The 15,249-nt window shown below is 36.6% G+C and overlaps 1 protein-coding gene across 15 annotated transcripts in view; it reads right to left on the minus strand.

The window, feature by feature from the left end:
- The window catches only part of NTNG1 (netrin G1), a 346,490-nt gene that overhangs the window by 39,986 nt on the left and 291,255 nt on the right, over positions 1 to 15,249 (minus strand). For 6 of the 15 annotated variants that reach the window (XM_001143623.7, XM_054685404.2, XM_016923545.4 and 3 more), the window contains 2 exons: positions 11,227 to 11,394; positions 5,352 to 5,486 (listed from right to left, as the gene is read on the minus strand). The exons of 6 other annotated variants lie outside the window; for them this stretch is intronic. In XM_001143623.7, the coding sequence (XP_001143623.3) occupies positions 5,352 to 5,486; positions 11,227 to 11,394 (303 nt within the window). The remainder of the gene's footprint in view (positions 1 to 5,351; positions 5,487 to 11,226; positions 11,395 to 15,249) is intronic. 3 more of the 15 variants (XM_001143469.7, XM_016923566.4, XM_009426751.5) reach the window with 1 other exon arrangement.

A 15,249-nucleotide genomic window follows, 5' to 3' on the forward strand; every position in this document is an offset into this window, starting at 1 on the left:
AAGAAATTCTCATTAATGCAAGTAAACTATTTTACCAGAACAAATCTTTTAGCAGAACTCCTGATATTTGAATTCCCCCATTTTGGAAGATAGAATATTTAAGTTTTCCAATTTTCCTCTGAACAATGTATCCTCTAAATGGTCTAGTGGTCTACAATATGCTCTCACAATACCTTTCTTATACAGTCTTTGGTCTTGACTGAAACATATTTCACTATCTCTACCCTGTAATGCACAATGCACATCTATACCTGCTTGACATACATTACTCCTCTCGAATCCTTTAAAATATTTCTTTTGAATATGTTTTACCATTGCATATCTTTTTCCCCAGCACGAGTTGCATTCTGTCTTCATAACACCTGCATATTTATCTCTGACATGAAACTTTGACATTCTTTATTATTATTATGATAAGCACAATATAATGTGTTCTCAAAGATGTCTACATCCTGATCCCTAGAACCTCTTACCTCACTTGGCAAAAGAGACTTTATAGATGTGATTAAATTAAAGATCTTGAAAAGGAGAGATTATCCTAGATTACATGTGTGGGCCCAATCTATTCACATGGTTCCTTAAAAATGGAAAGCCTTTCCCACTTGTGCTCAGAGAAGGATGTGATCTGTCTCCCCCTTGCTATGTGTACTTTGCTTTTTATTTCCTACAGCTCTAGTATCTTCCAAAATTATAACATTTAACTGATATCACCAAATCTTTTGACTTTCACTTAAATAAGCAGACTATGAATTCTTCTGAAAGTACCATTAGTATTCACACAAGTTAACAATTGGTGGATTTAATAAACCCTGCAGCATATTCCCATGTGTCTTACATACATCCTCCAGGAAGACAAACATATCTCCTCACCAGTCACATTAATTCTACAACTGGCTATTTCTACTCTCCCAAACTGAAAAGTCATAAATCTCCTTTATGTCCAGTTACTTTGGCGCTGATAACAACTATTTAGTTACTTCCCAATACATGTTAACCCTTCATATTTTATATAAAGCATGGAATGCTGCTTCCTATGTAGAAGGCTTAATTTTATTCTCTGGAACCTAGCTGTTGACTCTTCTCTGGTTTCAAAAGGATCATTTAAAACTTTTTTTCTCTTTCTTTCCAATGTCTCATTTTTCTGTTGGGCAACCTCAGCACTAATTTTGATTCTGCCAGGCCTCCTTGAAATCTTATTATTTCTGTTTTCTTTCCTAGGTTATTTGTTCTATGCTGTCTAAAGACCATTCATTCTAGTGGTTTAGAAGTGTTTCACCTTTTAATTCAGAAAGACTTGCCTACATTTACACAGTACATAATTGGTGGCCTCTCAAGCAGAAAGTTTGCTGATGAGCCTGGAATTTTAAAAATGGCCCCAGCTCAAACCCCATAATTGCTTTGGGGTCAGCTTTGCTTCACTTTCTTGAATCAGTCTTGTCTCTAACCAGGAGGCTTTTTGGAAGCCCCCAGGTCAACAGTTTGATTCCTCAATAGTGGCCCAACAAGTTCTACAATAACATTGCACGAAAGCTTTTGAACATGGATTCTTGCTTAGGTCTATGGCATATCAACATGTGCTTGGAAGTAGTAATAATAATTGAACACTTACTATGTACTATGAGGTCCACATTCATTATTTTATTTGAACCTTCACAATTACTATATATGTTAGGTCATATTATTACCCCATTTTAGATGAAACACCAGGCTTAGACGGGCCAAGTAATTTCCTCTTAGTCTCGCAGGTCATAAGAAGTGGAGAAGAGATTCAGACCCTGGTCTCTATGAATCCAGAGTCTACTCAAAGAGCATATTCACTGTTTCTATTCACAGAATATAGGCAACAGTGTCAGTTACTGAATCCCTTTTTTAAATATTCTGTTCCCAAACCCAAGTCCTTTTGGACCACAATTCCACATGGCTCCTTTTGACAATCCTCTGGGAGGACTGGAACCTTGGGCCTGGATCCCTTGGACTCTTCCTGATATCTCCTACTGCCTCCCTGGCAGTGCCTACCTAAATGCCTGCTTACTCTCAGCTCATCACTGCAACACCACTGTCAGCCCTACTCTCCCACTGGTTTTCTGCTTGGCATTGATTTTGTGTTGCCAGGTTAATAGCTCTTCTACTAATACTGTGGCCAAATCCAAGGATGGGTTCAACTCAGGGCAAGTGGAAGTCAGGGTGAGCAGTGGGAGGGGGAAAGGAAGACAAGGATGCACTCAAGGGGCATTTTTGAGTGCATTCATGTGTGTGAGGACAGGAGCAAAATGAAAAAAAAAATATTTATCAACCTTCCAGCACCAACTAATCAGAATGCACATCAACTATAATCCTGGAGCAGGTGCTAGTGGCATGCTACTGTGACACGTGTTACCCCGTTATTGCTGATCCTTGGTGACAGTCCAAGAGATCCCAGGGGAAGGCACTTCAGGATCTTGGTGAAGTAGCCATTTACTAACTGACAGAAGAATTTCTATATTTTAACATAGAATACCAGCCCTATGTGGGTGGGTCTAAGAGAAGGAACAAAGATTTCAGAGTGAGAAAAATCTCCTATGTTCCCGAAGGTGTGTTTGGACGATGTTAAATTTATATATCACATCTAATTTCAACCCATTCCATTCCTTTCTTTACTTAGTAGCTAGAATAATCTTTTTAAAAACAAATCTGTTCCTTTCATTTCTCTGCTTAAAACCATATGATGGATCCCATATCTTCTCCATATGATGATTCCGATTTTCCTCCCTGACAACATAAAATGTCTTAGCTTGGGATTCATGAAACCACATAATCTAGTCCCTGGATGCTGTTTAACATCTTCCCTTACTCCAAACACATGTACATGCTCACACACACACACACACACACGCAAGTTCTGGAACACAGTGTGTTAGCTCAATCACCTTTACCCAAGATTCCTACCCTGGAAAGCTCCACTGATCCTTTAGTGCTTAACTACATGTCACTTTTCTGGGAAGACTTACTCCCCATGTTGGGCTTCACTAACAAATAACATGTACATTCCTCTTATTGAGCTCTGATTACCTTCTATCGTAATTGTTGGGCCTCTTATTCGGATGTGAACTCCATGTCCACATGTCCACAGTAGCTCTCTCTTTTCATCCTTCTGTGCCCTACCATTAGCCCAGTGCCTAAGTCATGGTAGGTACTCAATACATACTCAAAAGAATAAATGCATGTCCTCTCATCATCTCAGTGATCCACCTAACAAGTATGCGAGGTTCTGGAACTGAGGCACAGAGGGTTTTATGATTTGTATGTGGCAGGGTAAGGCTTAAATTCAGTCTTTTGATTCCAGAAGGGAAAAGTTGGTGGCAACACCATATTTTTTATAATACTCCAATAATGAATATAGAAAAATTGGGTTAGGTCCTTTTTGAGATGCATTTTCCCAAAGCAGGATTGATTTATTTTCCTCTCCCAAGTCTTACCCTGAGTACACTCCAGCAACCCATTCTTTAGGTCCTGCTTCCTCAGGAGCTTTATATGAGATCTTCTCTTTGAGAAGTGTGTCTTAATTACAAAGTCTCCTTATTCTTTATGCCTTGAGTCTTGGTGCTGGTTTTGATTTTTCCTCTGCCTACTCTCCTTCTCTTCTCCTGACTGTTGGCCTGCTCTAGGCCTTGAGGTCTAGCTGTGCCATGATTGATAGCTTCACTCTCAGCCCTGACACTTCACATGGTTGCTGGGATCCACCAACTCTCCCAGGCACGAAGGACTAGCACTTTCTGGAAAACAACAGCATGCAAGACTTTTAAACCATGGCTTTATCTAGACCTTATATACAGGTGTGAGGCCTGACTTCTGACTATTTGACTGTCTTTCAGTGTTCCTCTCCAGCAAGGCTGGAGACCTCAGTTCCCAGTTCTTGGATTCCATTCTAACCTTGGCCTGCTCAATGCCAAAATTTCAACCTATTGCCAGAGCTCATTGCTGCCCATGGCATTTCACTTTGGAATTATATTACCTAGAAGTGTGGCTGCCAGATAACTATGTATTCCATAAGTAACAGATAGAACATCCTATAATATTGTATAGAAATTGGATCTACACAGTTATTATTATAGAATTCATCATGCAGAATTTATTTTATAGAATATAAAAGTTGCTATTACTACTATGTTATACAAATAATATACAGTTTTCTATGGAAATTGACTTTAGATGTTTCCTGCATGCTGACATTTGTTTCAAGTGAAAAGTAAGCAAAAATAACTCTAGGGCTGTGCTGTCCAATATGGTAGACACATGTGGCTATTAAGCCTTACAATATGGGCAGCCCTAACTGACATTTTCTGCAAGTATAAAATGCACATCTGACTTCAAAGACAATAAAAAAACATGAAAAATATAGCCTTAATAATTTTGATATTAGTTATATGTTGAAATAATAGTATCTTATACAATTTGAGCTAAATATAATAGTTATTAAAATTAATTTCTCTTATTTCTTTTTACTTTTTTAATGTGGAAAGCAAAAGCATCTAAAATTACATATGTGGCTTGCTTGATTTTCTATTGGACCACACTGCTACACAGGATATGTCTTGTGGTGCTTTAATACTAGCAAAATACCTGTCTATAGATGAAATGGAAAGTTAGTTCGGAATTCAAAAGCAGAAAAGGTTATAAAAGACGGAAGGAACCTTCTGCCTTGATTTTATAATTCACGTTCCTTGTACACACTGACATGCCACGTGCCTTGACAAGCTTTGAAGACCTGGTAATCTCAAGAGAAATGAGGCTGAACCAAATGGCATTTGTCCACAGCTCCCCGCATAGTGCCTAACCTCAGAGGCTTAAAATCAATATCGATTTTTGCCATTTATTTTACCCCACATTTAAATATTCCTTAGATTTATTACCTTTAGGTTTTTGGTTAAGATTCAGTGATGGGTATGATAGCAAGGGTAGTAATAAGTTATGTAGATTTCATCTAATTTATGAACTCTGGAGCTCTAGGGTAACTTTCAGTTCAAGAAATATATTAACCACATGCACATCACCCTTCATTCTGCGGTGAAGATTTCCACGCTGGGTCCCTATTGTGTCACTTAATTTATGGTCTGGCCAGGTATATGGATCTCCATACAATATTTCAATGTAAGTTGCTCCACCTAACTGAGGGGATGAAGATGGGCTTCAAAAAAGCCAGTTGGACAGCTGATGGATTGCTCTCCCATACATTGGCCGCAGCTTTAAGTAGCTTTTAAAACTTGTCAGCGGTTTGGATCTTTTTCTGCTCTGAGAAGCTGCACGCACCGGCCTAGCCAAGCAGAAATCAGCCATGCTGCAGCAGGCAGAGGGCAGCTCCCAGAGTTACTTACGTTGACAGCCGTAGTGCCAGGAATTTCCCGGCAGACACTCATCACACTTAGGCCCTGTTGTTCCAGTCTTACACTCACAAAATCCTGAGCCATTACAACGATCATGGATTGAGCCCAAAGGGTTACAATAACACTCTGTAGAAACAAGACAACACACAGGCTGGAGACAAGTCTGCATGGCTTATAGGTTATCAACACAGGAGCGTCACGTACTTAAATGCATCACTTACTTAAAGAAAGATGTCCATTAATGAAATGCTTCGGCAAATATGGCTATTTCACAGCCATTTATTTATTCGCTTAGCCTTCCATGATATCATTTTTATGATATGGGAGGAAATCAACTGAAAACTTCCATGGAAATAAGACATGCTTTTCACTGCTAACAGATCGTAATGGAGATTCCATTTGTTAGGATATTTTTAGATGGTTTAATAAACACCATGAGAAGTTTGTATATCAAGGATAAATCAATATGCCATCAGTGTAAAATGTGTTTTAAATTATTCAAATGGGCTTAGCCATTGCACTCAATATTTGAGAACTGCTGAACATTTTAAAAGTACAATATGAATGCACTTTGCTCATTCAAAGGTAGTTTTACTTTATGATTTGGGACAGCATCTTAATTTATTCATGTATATACCATTTTGTGATAAGCCTTTAGATGTTGTATTTGCTAGGCATATTAATGCAGCTTTTATGCAGCCCAGCTTAACAATCATGAAAGAAAAATAAACTTTGTAATCCCAAATAATTTTCAACATAGTTATAATTTAAGATGTATATTTTTCATTATAATGTCTGCTGGCAGGACAATACAGCTTTGCACAATAAAAGGTGAATACAGTGTTTTCTTGATTCCTCACACATTCTTATATAGGATATTTTTACTTCTGAAGCTCTATTTTGCTTAAAGCTTGAACCAGAAATGGATATCCTTTAGGCTTCTATTAGCTGGAAAGATAGTGCAGGTAGCTGGCAGCTTTTGGGTACTGTGAGCTAAAGTTTCTTTCCTCATTACTCTTCTAATAATTTTGAGGAAGTTATTGTGTCTCTCAGTTTCCATTATTTAAAAATGGGTACATTAAGCAGTTCCCTCACGAAAAACCAAATAAAACTATACCATCCAACTAACCAAGAGAAGTCTTGAAAATTTAGTTTAATATAATCAAGTTTGGCATATTAGATTCGCTATGGGGATTCAGGGTTTAGCCTTATAGATGGGTCTAGGGGTTTGACTCTAAGTTTATGTCACAGACACTAATTAGATATTCTTCAAATAAATGTGGAGTACCTTAGAATTATGATTTATTTTATGCTAATTAAGTCAGGTTTCAAGTTCAGCATTCTTATAAAACAAACATTTATATGATTAATAGTTATATATGTAGGTAAAAATAAAACTTAATAAACTCTAAAATGCTCTCTCCTTGCCTGGTTTAGTTTGTACTTAACAACTAGAGTTTTATTTTAAATTAACATTTTCTATTTTAATATGCATGTATATATGGAAGCAGATTAAAAATATTTTAAAATACTAATTTTGTGAAAGCTTTTAATGTTTGTCTGTACATAGGCACATTATAAATTTGTACCTATATCGAAACTGTAATTTTTTTTTACTGTTTAAAGTGTGTAAGTTGACAATAAATCACCAACATTTTGTAAGCCAGTAAGCAGAGTTACATCTGGCCAACGTGAATTCACATACTCCTCCAGTCAATTAGCCCATGACCATTAATTAATATAAGATTTTAGAGGCAAAAAATGTAAACAAAATTAAACAAAACAGTAAAACATTTAAACCATAATATATCCCAGTCATTGTCATAGGAAAATGTGGGTAAGTGTAACGTTTTGCAGTCATGAAAATAAAGGACAAGAAGGGGTGTGGCCTTCCCTTCACCTTATGTAACAAATAATTCAGTTTTTTAAAAGTGTCATTTATGGAATGATGGTCAATGGTGGATATTGGAGTAATGCAAAGAGTCTTGGAGGATCATATTTTATTCCATGAAATTAGGAAGAACATGCAGGACTGTTAGATTACAAAGCAACGTAAAATACCTGGCGGGGGTTGCTTCATTTAAAAGTTATACTAGAATTGATTTACAGGTATTAAAAGTGTCTTATGTTCCCCTTATTCTATTTAAGGTACCTCTGATTACCCAACCATGGGTTTCAAAGGGGAATTAAAAATTATACATCATAATTTCAAGAAATGCTTAGCAGCAGCTGCTGAGCTCTGTTTCATTGTGATGCAAAGCTTGTCAGCAGGATTATTAACAGTGATTACTCAAGGTCACAAACCATATATCCTCTAGCTTCCTGCTTAATGCTCAAGTTTACATGAAACAGAAGCATGCAAGGATGTCATCTTCATGTAATTGCTGCGTCATTACAGGGTAATTACATGTATCTTTGGAGACATGGCTGTGTTTGGAATTTGTAGAAAAAATGGGCAAATTCACCAGTAATTACAAAGCAGCAATCACTGTGGCAACATGCAATAGCCTGCTGCATTTTATATTTGCCATAATATAAAATGATGCAAGTATTTTACAACATCTATTTCATCACACAGAGCCTACATTTTGTCAAAGATATGAGTTGTTCCTTTACAGCAAGGGTGGTGAATTTTATTGTCAGTTGTTAAAGAATTGGCAAAGTGTTCTTTTTTTATTTTTAATGTAGATGAGACTTAGATGAAGTTCAAAGTTTCCAAGATTAGTGCCTTATTCTGTGAAAGTGAATGGGGTAAATATCCCTTCACTTTCATTAGTGCTTTCTATACAAAATGGTATTAAAATTAACTCTCAATTACTTGTGATGTATCCTTTCGAATTTAATAGTCCTGCCTCAAGCCCTTTAGGAATCTTAATTGTGGAAAATAGCAAATAGGTTCATGCTGTCTCATAGGGCAAACCTTAGCAATGGAGCCAGAGGCTTCCAACGGCCCTGAGAGGGCAAACTCCAGCCTTGTGCACAGGCAGCCCCAGTATCACTGTCTTCAGCGCCTCAAGCAGGGTAAGTGAAAGCTACAGCTTTTTAAGGAAATTGTTATTAATTCATTGTGTGCATATAAGCACTACAGATAAAAGATAGACCTTAGTACCTATCAGCTAGCCAAATTTTTCAATTCATTCTTGAAACACAATTTTCTTCTTTAGAAAAGGGCAATAATTTAAGAAATTATGGTGGGTGAGGGAATAATCTAGCTAATATTACTTTTTATTTTATTTTATTTTTTGAGATGGAGTCTCGCTCTGTAGCCCAGGCTGGAGTGCAGTGGTGTTATTCTCTCAGCTTACTGCAACCTCCACCTCTCGAGTTCAACTGATTCTCCTGCCTCAGCCTTCTGAGTAGCTGGGATTACAGGCACAGGCCACCACGCTCAGCTAATTTTTTATTTCTTTCAGTAGAGATGTGGTTTCACCATGTTGGCCAGGCTGGTCTCAAACTCCTGACCTTAAGTGATCCACCTGCCCAGGCCTTCTAAAGTGCTGGGATTCCAGGCGTTAGCCATTGCACCTAGCCTAATGTAGCTAACTTTAATAGTACCTAGGCATGCACTCCTTTGGGTTCACCAAGTACTTCGCTTGGTTTCAAGTACAAAATACTAAATAGAAACAGGTTTACCTCAATAAAATGGAATTTTCCAAAAGTTTATAATTTTAATTAATAAACTTTCTAGAAATGGAGAAAAAAACTCTTCTTGATTTTTAAAAGTAAAAAAAATACAAAATTGATATCTTTTTCATATTTCTTCTGTAGTTTATCTGATTTAAAACAGACACTGAATGGATTGTTTTCTAGTCTGTGGATAATCAAATATGGATTTACAACTGAACTATACTTCTTAAAACTGGATAGAAAGAAGCAGATGTGGAGTTCACAGTTTACTTCAGAACTGGAAAAAAGGCCAAACTTCATAATAATAAAATACTCTGAATAAAATATATTGTGATATTGTTAAGTTACCTGATAAGAGAAATTTTATGGAATAAAATATTTCCTTTTAAGGACTTTTTTAGATTGATTTAAAATCATATTAAATATTATAAAACATTTTAATCTTATGTAAAAATGGTTAGGTTTTTTATCCTGTGTTCCTATTTATTTTAGCTTTTCTGGTGTTTACCTATCTATAGCATGACATTTATATATTTTTATAAATGACATTCAGTAAAATGTACTCTGCATTCAAAATTCAGACAACTACATGTCTTTTGGTTTTCATTAATATCCTCAAATCTTTGTAACCCAAGTGTTATGAAGACAATTGAACTTCTGTTCATAAACTCAGAGTGGAATTGCTGCTGTCATCCAAAACACATACCATAAGTAAAAGTCTGACAAGCTTAGCTTTGCTAATTGTGTCAGTGGTTGAAAGTGTTTAAGCTTTGAAGTCAGAAACCCTTTGCTGTAAGATTTGGGTCAATCTGCCTTACTTTTCTCAATGACAAGACAGGGGAAACAATGAATGTAATACTTACCCCACTGTTTTGTTAATGAGGATTAAGTAAAAACAAAACAAGACATCTGCAAGCCCGTTCACAGTTGACCAAGGGTTTCCTGTGCATCCCATTTATCCTTTTCTGACTAGAAGGCTCAAATGACTTACCTATGGCACACAGCCATGAGATAGCAAACGGAAATTTGAGCCTAGCTTTCTGGCCTCTAAGTCCAGTACTTTCTCTCCTAATTGACAAATAATAAATAAGGAGATGCTTTGAAATATAGAAAGTACTGTAGACACCAACAGTATTATATATACTTGGCCCAATTTGATTAAAAACAACTCTACAGCTTTTTTTTTGTGACACTTGGATCTTGACGATCCAATCAGAGGACAATGATCACAGAAATACGAATTGGATTTCTTTTCTAGATAAAAAGATTGCTTGTCATTATTCAGCTTGTGTATCCTATTGAACGTACCTCAATGTGAAAAAGTCTACCTTTAAAACTGGGTGCCTGTATAGCTACCTACTGGTGTGGTAATGGCTACACATATATTTTTCAGCATTTCAAATATATGCATTGCTTCAGAGTGAATTATGAAGTGAAATTCCATTTATTGTTTCTTATTTTTCCGTTGGCACCCCCATATTCTTAAAGACAGGTTTCACTATGTAAAAGGTAGGAGATTTTCTGGGTGGGAAAGGTGCCTGGTCCTCCCTAGGTGCCAAGAGCAGTAGTCATTGGTTGGGAGGGAAGGGAAAGTGCTCAGGGGCCTCTGTGGACGCAGTTTTCCAGGGCTAAGATAATTAGTTGCCTAGAAAACTTTTGAGAAATTACTCCTCCTTTTTGGGAGCTGTAGGAAAATTCAATAAATGGAATTTCGTTGCTATGGATGAAGAAGTCAGATAAACTTTTACATTTCCAGTTGCTAGTCATTTTCAATCTCAAATAGCAACATTTTCAATCTATCAATACTCGTTGATCACCAATTATATGCAAGAATCTGTACCCCAATTTTTCATATCTATAATTAAATCCCATATAATGAGTTTCTATTTTGAAAGTTGAATGTATAACTTAAGGCTATAAGATCAGTTCAGAATCATCAGGTTTTACAATTTCATACAAAAGCAAAAAACGGGAAGAAAGAAAATTCTTAATTTCTTTAACATGATTTCTGAGATCATCATATTTAAAGCAACAACATAAGGGTTCAAAGTATATCCCCCAACTATGATTTCAACCAATACAAGTGAAATCACAAGTGAAATCTACCATAGGATATTTTCTACATTGAGAAAGTTCATTCTGGCTCAACCGCGGTGCAAATCGCCAGCCTCTCCACCCTAAATATCTCCCCGTAGCTCAAAAGGCACAGAAGAATAGCTGAAATTGTAATGGAACTGACCTATGCACACATTCTCATCGTCCAGTTGTGCAGAAGCATTTCTGAAGTAGCCCAGCCTGCATAACTCACAGTGCTGCCCTCTAGTGTTGTGTTTACAGCTCACGCAAATGACTGTATTTAGCAGATCGATATAACTGCATCGATTGGAGTGGCCGAAGCATTCACAATCTTGCAAGGAAGAACAGAAATGTATACAGAGTGTATACAGTAGCAGAGTAATAGCATACTACATGCTTGGGTAAAATGAGGGATGGAGAAAAGACGGTGGAATGGCATTACATATATGTGATTCAACACAACACATGGTGGCAACAGGTGGTTGTGACTGGCATGGAAATAGCATCTGTTTCAAGCAGGATAGAAAGGTCGGACATTCGGAACAAGACTGAAGATTGTTAATTCTTGGCAGACATGATGAACAGAAGCATTTGCAGGTGTACACCTTTTAAAATTTTGGAAGCCTCAGTTTCTAGTGATGAAAAAGTCTATTATTTTTATTTTTTGCAGATGGAGAATTTTAGTGTCTTTGCACCATTTCCCTTGTTTTCTCTTCATCTTTTCAGCCTTAAAAAAAGTGGGAGGGGGTTGTGTGAGCATTGAGAGTCTAAGTACCATCACCATGGCTCCTCTAGCTCTCTGACATCATGCCAAGACAGCAACTCAGTCGGGGTTTCATATACATCATGGCAAATTTAATAGAGTTCTAGACAACTAAACAATTCTTTATTTTTGTTTTTCCCCAATGCTAAGAGAAGATGGCTTTCTTAAGCCTTTCTTCAGACCAAATCTGTATGTATACGTGTGAGAGAAGACAAAAAAAGCAGGGAGATAATTTGTGCGAAAAAGTGCTTTTAAGATTTCCTCCTTTTCTCTTAAGTTTCAAGAATAGTTTGCTACAAAAGAAGAATTAGGTAGCTACTGTAACCCCACCTTTCTTTTCCTTGGTTTCTCTGAAATGTTAGAGGTGTCTCTGAGGCTTAGGAGTGATGGTGGTAATGACTAGACAGGGAGATGAAGAAGAGCATGAGAGTAGTTGGGGAAGGGTGGAGGGTGACTAGATTTCTTCTTTCTTGCATCTCAACTAGAGAAAGAAGTTGTAAATCCAATTCAACCTTTTTAAAATAAATGATAATGACAAAGTCTCTGTTGGTAGAAATAATTATCACAAAAGTGTGAGTGGTAACTAGGTGGGGTATCTGTTTTGTCTTCATGGAATATGAGGGTAGGCCTAGTTGGACATTTATAAGGAAGGTCAGCCAGGATACTGCAAATTTTGTTTGTTTAAAAATATTTCTTGCATCAATATCTGCCTTGCTTTTATTTTATCCCACTAGAAAGCCAAGCACAGTCATTATCTGAACACATTCATTCATTCTTTCATTCATTCATTCAATAAATATTTTTATTGAGTTGGTCTACCTATGTGTCAGGAACTTGGCTAGGTGTTGAGTTACTATTTTGGCCTATATAAAAATTTTCAAATATTATATTTTGATGAGTAGAGTAAAAATGAGTAAGTGTTGTCAAGTAAATAATAATAAGAGATGGCTAACTTTTAAACTTTTAAAAAAACGAATATGCTACCACTCATCAGAAAAGTTCATATTCATTTGTTAGAGAGCTAGTTACTACAATAGGAAGCTGAGAACAAGGTCCTGATGGAATGAAATCAAATTTGGATAGAAGCAGAGGAGGATACTCAAATGGTGAAGAGTAGAAGATAACCAGAAACAGTGTCAGCAACTTCGGGACCCCAGTTGCTAAAAGAGAGGCAAGAAGAAAGGGGGGATGCTGAAGCCAAACCACTTCCTTTATTTGAGGTGAGCTGTATCACCATGTGTACGTGAACAGGGAGAGAAGGGTGAGTGTGAGGACAGGAAGAAGTCAGAGGGGAGGCGAGTATGGAGGAGAGGGAGAGTACTGGGAGAAGGTGGCATTGAGACTCCAATGTAGGAGACAGTGTAAGGAAATATCCATATATATTTAGTAGTAAAGGCATGCCAAGTGAATAATAATACTACCACCAATAATCATAGAGTTACAGATTACTAAATTAAAATGTCTTGTAAAACAACAAGCATTTCCCACCAATCCTCTGTACCGCTCAGAGTTACGCCTTGTTTATACTGGCATTACTGACTCCTGAGGAAGTCAGAAAGGCTTCTAGAGCCTTCTCTGTTTGAGAGTTTGAAATAAAGACAATCTTTCAGGACTAGAGCCTTTTGAGAGCAGTGGTTGAAGGAAGGAAACCCAATTCTCAAACCTAATTGCTTCCCAAGGACTTTTTGAGAACTGCCTGGAATTCCTGAGGAGCGGCAATAACAGCCCTGCCCCTGGGTCCCCTCCTCTGGAAGAGGTCTCTTATTGGCTGTTCTTCTTCACGTTCCCTAAACCGGGTTGGTTCTTGGTACATCTAATTTAATTAACAGAGCTTTGTTCAAAAGCTTTGTTCAATTTTTGCACATTTTTATGTGCAAAAATTCATCTAGGAGCTTTCTACAGCTACATAGAAGCTTGTTGCCTGGAAGCTTATTTAGTAAATAAGAAAACATATGCTCAGATAACCAGAAAAAAATAGTATGTGTAGAGAAAAAACAGTGACATAAAGCAATCTAAGTAGAAGGAGAACTTCATTTAACAGGAGGAGAATTAGAAAAAATGTCCTACAGGATGTGCACTCTGAATCTTCCTCAGGGCAGGCAGAGTTTATTAAAACAAAACAAAATAGGAGGGATTGAGCATTTTAGGTGAAAGTAATAGAGTAAAGAGTGGGCAAAGGTATGAAGTTAGGGAAATGTAGAGAATAAGGCTGGTGACTTTTCATAGTATGGTTCCTTTGTGGGTACCTAAAGGATTCTGTAGAGTCTGCCCAATGGCCAGAACTACATGCTTTAATCTACCTGACAAAACTTTATCTGACTAAGAAAACCAAATCTGTAAGATACCCAAGTTCAACAGTTTAAGACTCATTCCATGAATCTCTATAAAAATGTTAAATGTGATATTATCACTACTATTATTAGAATTTAATGAATAGTACACATTTCTGTGGGGACATTAACTATTTATGGGTCTTGTTTAAAAAGTAATTTATTAATTTAGAAAGGAAATGATAAATAATTGTATAAGAAATCATATTCAGCTAAACATGCAATAGTATAAATTTATTTCAAATGATAACTGGATACTTTAAATGTTTTATCAGCATTAAAATGTTTTATAATGTAGAAAATGGCTAATAATAACTTGATTCTTTTAAGACTTCTAGTACTCTTCTGAGACTTTGATAAAGCTGTCATCTCTGGCCATAATATATTTGAGAATATAAAATAAGAAACAGATCTTTGAAAGTGATTTGAAAAACATGAGAGTACTATATAAATGCAAAGTATTTCAAATATGACTCTTAAACTTCTATATTATTTTCTGGTGTTCTGTTAATTTCCTACTTTTTAATACCTGGTCTTTCCACACAGGCACAGAACCTATTAAGATACAGCTTGAGCTGCATTATCCTACTAAGTTTCTGAAGAGATGATATTAATAGTTTAATAATTATTTGATTCTTCAAATCACTGACCTCCCATGACCTCCCATTTCTTCTTATATAGTATCCATAGTCCAATCCTTATAATCACTTCCTTTTATATACTCCCTTGGCCTTCCACCCTCCAATTATAAGGAAATCTTGATCCCAGTTAAAAGTTGATGCTGGTTAAATTCAACTCTCCAGGAGGTCCTAGCCAGAGCTATCAGGCAAGAGAAAGAAATAAAAGGCATTCAAATTGGAAAAGAGGAAATCAAATTATCTCTGTTTGCTGACAACATGATCATATACCTAGAAAAGCCTAAAGATCCTGTAGGAGAATCCTAGACTGATTGCCAACTTCAGCAAAGTCTCAGGATACAAAATCAATGTACAAAAATCAGTAGCATTTCTATACACCAATAATATTCAAGCTGCAAACCAAATTAAGAACTCAATCCCATTTACATGCCCCCAAAAATAAAATAAAATACCTA

Source organism: Pan troglodytes, chromosome 1 (assembly GCF_028858775.2).
Source record: "Pan troglodytes isolate AG18354 chromosome 1, NHGRI_mPanTro3-v2.0_pri, whole genome shotgun sequence".
Lineage (NCBI taxonomy): Eukaryota > Metazoa > Chordata > Mammalia > Primates > Hominidae > Pan > Pan troglodytes.